Raw genomic sequence first — 8,873 nt, forward strand, 5'->3', positions numbered from 1 at the left:
CCTGGACCCAAACACTGCTGGTTCAAAACTCACCCTGTCTGAAGATCTGACCAGTGGGACTGGAGGAGAGAAACAGAAGCTTCCTGATAATCCAGAGAGGTTTGGGTTTTGGTGGGGTTCTGTCCTGAGTTCTGAGGGCTTTAACTCAGGGAACCACAGCTGGGATGTTGATGTTGGAGACAGTGTATACTGGAGACTTGGTGTGATAGAAGAGTCTGTTCATAGGAAGGGAGACTTATGGTCTCGATTGTTGGTTATATGGTGCAATGGAGGTAAATACTCAGCAGAGTCTCCATCATCTCCTTCCAAACATCTCTCAGTTCAGAGGAAGCTCCAGAGGATCAGAGTGAATCTGGACTGGGACAGAGGAAAGCTGTCCTTCTCTGATCTGGACACTAACACACACATACACACCTTCACACACACCTTCACTGACAAGATATTTCCATACTTCAACACTGTGGGTAAAATAAAAATCTTACCCATGAAGATCTCAGTGAGCAAACAGCAGCTCTGATGTTCTCAGCATGAAGAACACAAAGTCCAAATGAAACCTTATTGATCTGATTGAAACTCAGTGTTTGAAACAGGAAACTGGAGATGATCTGATCTGATCTGACTGATCATCTGGTTGTTTTCAGGTCAGTTTCAGATCTGCTTCATAATCTGTCCAGATGCTACAAACTAAGACATGAAGTGGATGATGTGGAGTTTACTTTGGTTCTGACAGCAGATCCAGGTGTGCTGATCATGAACAGGGAATAGGTGAGGTTAGTGGAGACATGAGGACCCTGGAGAGCTCTGCTGATGGAAACAAACAGAGATCCAAACATCCAGACTGATGAACGCTGCAGAAGAAACTCTGAGAGGTTTTCATGTTCAGTTCAGGAACAACTCATCAGGTCTGGACTTGAGTTTGGCTTTATTAAGTGTTTAGTCCTGTTTCTTTCCTAGACATAGCCATGAGCTCAGCTTTCACTCTAACTGCATGTGATCTCTTTTATCCTTGTTGACATTACAACAAGCTCAGGGATCATCTGCTTAACTTTATTTTTCCTAGACAGAGCAGCCTATGGAGCTATTCTACTGTTCCCTTTTCTAACATAGAAAGTTTTTATAGATCAATGCTTCTATTTTTCTTTATGTATGTTTGCTTCAGTCTCCTTGAACTCTAGTCAGCCTCAGCAGAAGGCCACACACACTGAGCCTGGTTCTGCTGCAGGTTTCTTCCTGTTAAAAGAGAGCTTTTCCTCTTCACTGTCTCAGCATGCATGTTTGGTGTGAGGGATTGCTGCAGAGTCAACAAAACAAGGCAGCAAATAGTTGCTGTCGCTACATGCTCATCCAGGAGGAGTCAATCCTGCAAAGTTAATGACAATCAGCCTGGTTTCCTTAGATAGAAGTCTTTTAATGATCTGTATGTATTATTTGATTGAATTGTCTCAAGTGTCTTGATATGGAGGAGAATCACTAAAAAGGAAAAAACATTTCAAATGAAATATTTAAATAAAGTATTTAGAAATCCATATATCAAAGCATTTTGTAATTGTAACTATATTTGTTATTTCGTTATTAAATGCTAAAATTTGAAATCGGATGTAACTAGCTCTCTCATTGGTTAGACAGCCACACTTATATCACAACATGATGGCTACCATAGGAAGTGCTGATTTACTGCTCCGCCTGCTACCTTTGTAACTCCAGACAAAGTGAAAACTCACACCAACATTTCCTATTTGGCAGAATTACAGTTCGATCTGATCAGATTTGAGAGAAACTAATCTTCTGAATGCTGGACGGATGATTCATAAGTTTTGCCTTATATGCAGAAGTCTCCTTTAAGGTGTTTGCATCATTGGCACCTGCTCTGTTGATGTAGTTAGCCAAAGTGATTAATGCCTGTGTAATTCTCAGTCATCAGGGTCATGGCATGTCCATTCCATGCACAATAGAAGACTCCAACCATCCAGAAATACAAGGGGCGACTATTTGATTTCCATCTGACTTTTAATGTTCTTAGGAGGATGGACCTCCATGCTGCTTAAATACATCAGAGCTCCAACTACAGATTGCTCTGTGCGAGCCGACAGAAAAGATAAAGACTCCTGCATAGGTGTCGAAATGTCTTCAAATAAACTGAGTTAAAGTCTGGTTGCCTTCCAATTTCAGCCTGTTTGTGGTTCCAAAGTGATAAAGTTATCCATTGTGATGCTCCAAATAATACTTGCTGCCTCATCCTCCATGTGCGAGCTTTATTTATGATTTATCTACTAACCAAACACCAAATAGTCCACATTTGAATTGAGGTGTGACGACCATTCAAAACAACAACAGATGCGCTAGGAAGAATTTTGGCAAGAATTTTGCAGAAGAAACTAGGACATTGATCCAGAAAATCCAAACCTTGATGATGGACTGTTTGACTCTTAGAAAGTGTGTTTTTAACTATTCTTCACAGTCTAGGAGGAAACTTACCCATTTTTTCATATTCCAACCTGTTATCTGTTTTGCTTTCATGTTCTGTATCTAAAATAATTTACATACTAGACTACATATTATATAAAAAATCAGGATCCTTTTCAATTAACGTAGCCTGCATCATCCAAAAAACAAGTTTTGCTATTCAAAGACACGTCCCTGAAGAAGTGTGACAAATGTGCTTCAATTAAAAATGTAGGTGGAAGGTATGGAGCACCAGAAGTCTGATTTAGCTGTCTTTAGATAAATCCTCTATAATTCTCAAACATGTCGGGATTTTGAGTGACCCTGAAAGCTGAAACCCAGACAGATGGACAGACAGACTGGGAAACAGACAGGGGAGGAGCTGAGGACAGACAGACACAGAGTCTACCTTACTGTTTCCAGCTAGAGCTGAAACCTTTGGTTCTCCTGCAGCTCTCAGAGAGATGTGTGTCGCTGCGCGATGACACTGAGTTTGTGTTTCTGTTTTAGAACCGATGTGTAGAGCAGAGCGGTGAGGAAGAGGAGGAGGAAGGGGGAGACAGGTCCAACATGTGTCTTCCTGCCTTGGAGAAAACTCTGCCAACCTGCTGCAGCGAATCTGAGCCGATTTAAGAGCAGAAAATAAACTGAAGGGGAGGTCACAATCAGGTCAGAGGATCTGCAGGTCCAAACGGATCACTGAACAAAAATAATCAGAAATATAATGATGATGGAGGATTTAATGAAACTCACACTAAATCATGATCTTCACTGAGACTTTAAAGTCCTCATGTGATCAGAACCAACCTTATGCTGTTTGCTGAAACCTGGAGGTCCAATAGATCTAAGAACCTCCTGAATAAATGATGACAGTCTGATCAGATGGAGTACATACACTTATGGCTCCATATCTGCAGTGTGTGGCTCCCCCTTCAGGCCTGAAATCACTGAGTGACTCAGTCACAGGTCCACCCACAGCTGCTGGAAATGGTCCTGAAGATCCAGCAACATGGTGGAGACCTGGACTGGGTGGAACAAGTCTCCATCAGTCTGGGTCAGTTTAGGATGGAAACACAGACATGAGATCCGTGGTTCCAGATGTTCTCAACATCTGGGTTAATTTCTGCTAAAATCAGTCCTAGTTAGTTTAACTTGGTCAGAACTGTTTTTTCTTATTTCCTTCCTTTGAGGATGATCCAGTGTCTCTGAAATTAAAGGAGATCAGAACCAGTAATTCTACAGATTTAAATGATCGAATATGAACCATCAGTTGGTTGATCTGTTCTGTTTCTGCTCTCAATATCAGAGAACAGCAATTATCTGGAATCCAAATGAAGCTTCTTCCTGTTTCCTGATGATTTATACTGAAACATTCAGTGATCCGATCTGTTTTTCCTTCTGCAGGAGAAGTTTCCCTTAGCTAATTACTCCACATCCATATTTTAAGAGCTTTTGTTACTCAGAAGTACAACAGACTTAGTACGGACATAGTTGTGCATTGCAACAAACATTTTCTCTCCAGCTCACCACATGGCACTGCTGACTCACTTTCAACATGGCTGAGTCCTTGGTGTCACTGAAACAGATGTTCTAAGCACCAATTCCAAGTAGGTATCACTATCAATTTCCATTCTTTTAAAATCAATACTACAAAAGATGAATCATGAATGTGTATAGATATGACACATGCCAATTAGTAGATTTTATCTCCTCTGGGTTTTTCACCAGAGGCATCTCGATTTCAATGTTGTGGATTAGCAATGTGTGCCCAAACAGGAACCAATGGATGCTACATGCTTTATCTACTAGTTTGCCTATTTTGAGCAACAGTTTAACAAAAACTGCCTTCTCAAGAGGTTTTCAGATGTCGGTGGAGAAAAAGTTTGAGAAAAAGTTGTCTCTAATTTTGTGAGAGAAAAATTTTTTATCGAATTTTGTCTTGTTAATTTTTTTTTTTTTTTTTTTTGTGACATTCAAATTAAGTTAACGTTCATATCAGATTCAGTCTTCAGTGTTAATTTACCACTCCGGGCCACTGTTGCAAATCGGCAACATCCCAGAATTCATTGCATGTGAAGGTCTCTCTCTCTCAAAAAAAGTCTGAATTCTATATTACTTCCCCATATGATATTTTCTCCAAATATCAGATTTTTTCTGCAGCTACAAGTAAATTTGAGCCTGAGAGGGTTAATTTCAAGATTTCACATCAAGACTGAATTACATGTCTGTTAATACTATGGTATTTTCCTATTTACAAATTATGCAGGAATGACGGCATATACTTTTATGCTATGTCTGTGCATTAGCCTTTAAAAATGTTTGGGTTGCTTTTTGCAATTAATATAACATGCAATACAATTCAGCACATGATTTTCTAACGTTAGACCCAATGTCGATAGATAACTCAGTCCATATCTCGAGTCAATCCAAGATGTCCAGAATAATGTTAAGCTACATACTATACTATAAGATACATCAGCGTATTTATGGATTTTCTTGGTTAGTTCATCCACTGACTGTGAAATTACCGGAGAATTGTCTACCAACAGCAAATCACTTGTTTTTGAAGTCAAATTCTACACAGGTAGGCATTTTACTGTGCATCTCAATGGTAGTTGGGAGTACCAATATGGCAGCCGGTGGCTTCACTTTTTTCAGGCTATCTGGAATCCAATGAATAAATAGAGATCATTGGGCCCTGTTGTCATACAGCCTCTAATAATCCTGGATTATTAGATCTAATCTGATTGGCTCAGAGCACAGAGGTCAGCAGCTAAACCAGCTGTTATCAGATTAGACAGTTTGATTGTTTCTGTTCAGTCAGTTTTGAACTGAAGGCTTAAAATCAGGATTATAGAAGTTTGTTGTTTTAATGAAAAATAATCATGTGATTTTAAAAGCAGCAGATAAATGAGGCAGATGTCATAAATAATTTCCCTAATTTTACTGCTTCTTTATGGAGATGTTTGGTTCCCAGTATCTGAAACTGCTGTTTCAGAGGAAACAAGTTTTTGTGACAGCTTAAAAAAGACTAAATCTAGGCTTTCTATCTAAATACATTAAACTTTAGCTCCTCTTTGTTCACCCTTTATGGGGTCCACAGTGAAGCCCAGAACAGACCAAACTGATTTTGCATCCAATCCAACAGAAAATGTATTTGGTACAGAAGAGGTTGTGATGTTTAGTGCTCATTGAAAGTCAAGGGGATGATCAAACCAAACACAATTTCCTGCAGGGGGCAGCGTAGCTCCGACTGAGATAGAGCCCAGCAATTTCATGGGTGTAACCGGAAAACAGACGCAGTTACCAAGAAAAACACATCCGCCTTGGGTTCTGTTAATCTGTCAAATCTGTTAATCGCATATATAGAAGACAGAGCAGAGTCAAGCATAAACAATGAATAAAATAAATAAAAAACTACTTTACTTATGATTGTAGAGTTCAGGAGGACAACAAAACAGATTAAGAGGTGATGAAAACAAGGAGCAGACAGTGCTGGTAACTCAGCTTATCAATCTGTCCTCTTTAAAAACAAAAAAAAGAACTTGACCAAACTTTCTCTCTGAGCATCAGCTTTTGCTGCCTCAGACAGTATAGGAACCTTCCACAGCCTTTATTGCTGCATTTTCCTTTGCTTCACACTAAGTTCCCATTATGCTTTTAATATAGGTCAATGAAAATTCTCTATCTGTTCTGGTTTTAGAGATGCTGCACAGCTAATGAAGTGGGGCTTTGCTTTGGAGCCAGGCCTTTTTTTGTAACATTTTATTCTTTTTATAGCTTTTAATAATCTTTCCCTGTCAAATGTGAGAAATTGCTTCCAAACAGAGAAAGGAGGGATCTGCTATCCTTTGTGTAGCAGGAGCCTCTCTATACGCACTGCAGTCAGTGTCACAGTATGATTGGAGATGAAAAATTCAGAAGCAGCTGGTGTTACCTGAGCTATCATGGTTAGGAAAGGAACCCTGGACTGCTGTGCCATATGCAGACAACCTTTAACCTGCTGGATTTTACGGGATGGAAACACACAAATTTGAACCACAGCTTTTTGGAAAATAACAAAAAAAAAAAAAAAAAAACTAAAGTTGCACAAATGAAACCAATGGTTGATGCTCTAATTTATAAAACCTGAAACACAGTTACAGTTCTGGACCAAGTTTACCAGCCTGGGGCCTGTTTTTCTTTTTCAATGGGGGCAAAGAGCAAAAGCATAAAACAAAAAACAGGGCAGTTGTTCATCGATTATATTAAGTGAGACTTTGAACCAAAGAACCATTTCTAAATGTGGAAACTCCAGATACAGCAGATGAAAAAATAAAGGTGCACAGATTTTCCTAGTTTGAGGAGATTGGTTATCGGCCGAAACAGATCCTAACCATCAATCTTTTCTGAAAATCAGCCGCTGTCAATTATCTAAAAATTACATTTATATTTGTGAGTATTATCTTATGAACTCAAAACAGATTTTGGTTGTTTCACAGGTATTGATCGTTTTCTAAGTTTATAGTGAACTAATAACTGTCACAAAGAAAATATTGCCATCAGTCAAAATCATAAACAGCATGTCAGGCTTTTAAAAGATTGATTACAGCCAGAGAACAACAACCATTGCAGCTCCAGAAATGTGATCCCGTCTCTTTATTACTAGAGGTAAAAGTGTAATGCCTTCATTTTTAAATCACTGATGAGATTAAACTTTAAAGGTATAAAAAAATAAATAAATATGAACCAGTCAGTTAAGGTTTCTGTGTCACATATGATCATTAGAAATGTATTCAATATTAAATCTTCAATATAGAGGCCATGCCAGGGGCCACCAGTTCTACAGGGGCCATCAGTTCTTAGGGCCACTGACCCCTGCTTTCAAAACTGAAGAAAATGAGGACATTCCCATGTGTCACAGAGTACATGTGAATAAATAATGTTTGTTCAATTATGTGAGGGGCTGTGCCTCTACCTCAGTTCACACAGGATTATGGGAAGCTAAGGGCCAGGTAGGAATGCTGGGTCCCTTTGCTAAACAAATCGATAGGAAGCATCCTGCTTCCGCTTTCTACCTCCTCCTACGAGAATTGACACAGCTCTGCTTAAACCAATATGAATGTATGATCTTTGGTTGTATGGATTGTATCTATAAAGTGTCTTGAGATTAAATGTACTGTGTACTTGGGATTTAAAAAAAACTAAACTTTTGTAACCGACATGCAGTACCTCAGTGGACCCTCTAGGGGTCGTGGACCCCCCTGTTATAGACCTCTGGTTTAGAGGGTTGGTGTAAAATGGGCATAAGGTATGTTCAATTACAAGAAGCTTATAATATAGATATTTGCTGCTTTTTTTTCCTTTGAAAACATTTTTATAACGGTAATGAAATAAATAAGAAAAAAAGATGTTTGTCCATTTCTAAAAAAAAAATGAAGAGATGATGATGACACGGAGGGATTAACACATTCAGGAAGATGCTACAAAGCTGCCTTATATTCCTGCTCTTTATTCATTCTTTCAATTTTAGAATCAATAATTCAACATAATCTGGAGAAGTCTGTATTTGATTTATTTTTCTTGTTTGAAAAAAAATAAAACCTAAGGGAAAATATTTATCTTCTCACTTTATTCTCTATTTTATTGTCTGCATAATAACAATCAAAATGCTGGTTATTATAATCTGATCTATTTTACTTCTGATCCACATCAGGTGTTGAGTTGCTCATTTTAAGCAATGCTGTCTGTGTAAAATAACAGATTCCTTAGGGTTTACCAGGTGGATATTGGTCAGATGATAGAAGAGGCTCTTATGAAGAAAACAGATGATCTTTCAGTTCATATGTTGAATCCATTCTTCCTCCTCATCACTGTGTTTCCATCTAGTGACCATTTTCATAGCCTGACATCTTTAGAAATATCTGCTGTTAGTTTCTGTTTTCATCCTTTAAAATGAAATCAGTTAAGAATTTTAAAAGTCTGAATGTTTAAAAACTCTTTTTTTCCACTAAATGTGTAGAACTGTGTGACATAGACACAGGAGATAACAGTTTTTAGTCTTTGCTGGTTTTTGCAAGTACATCCCGCTGCAGCCTGCAGGAAGGCGGGGCTTGACATCAAGGACAGCCATATTATGCCATATATGTAAAGATATGTTTTCATCTTAATTGTGAAAAGTTATCCCTCGAGCCCTGACGTAAATAGTCTGTAAATTTAAACAAAAATACGCCGCACAGTGCTGAGGCATCATTAGTGTGTTCAGCTTGAATCAGCATGTTTGAGTAGCAGGTCGACCGCCCCAATATGGCGGCCGTAATTCCTGCGCCGCGACAGCCAATGCGGGGTCTACTGATATATATATATATATTTTTTTTTATTTTATTTCACTTAAAGTCACACAACAATATATAAACAAACAAACAAATAAATAAATAAATATGCCAGGGGGG

The 8,873-nt window shown here is 38.5% G+C and overlaps 1 protein-coding gene across 1 annotated transcript; it reads left to right on the forward strand.

Annotated features, from left to right (window-relative positions):
- Position 1: 1 nt before the first annotated feature.
- LOC107104743 (E3 ubiquitin-protein ligase TRIM39-like) lies at positions 2-1,114 on the forward strand (the record flags this gene model as incomplete). The annotated part of the gene is made up of 1 exon (XM_015404828.1): positions 2-1,114. A coding segment is annotated over one exon (516 nt), but the record flags the coding sequence as incomplete, so codon positions are not given.
- Between the last annotated feature and the right edge of the window lie 7,759 nt (positions 1,115-8,873).

This window comes from Cyprinodon variegatus, unplaced genomic scaffold (genome assembly GCF_000732505.1).
Source record: "Cyprinodon variegatus isolate N-32 unplaced genomic scaffold, C_variegatus-1.0 Scaffold1866, whole genome shotgun sequence".
Lineage (NCBI taxonomy): Eukaryota > Metazoa > Chordata > Actinopteri > Cyprinodontiformes > Cyprinodontidae > Cyprinodon > Cyprinodon variegatus.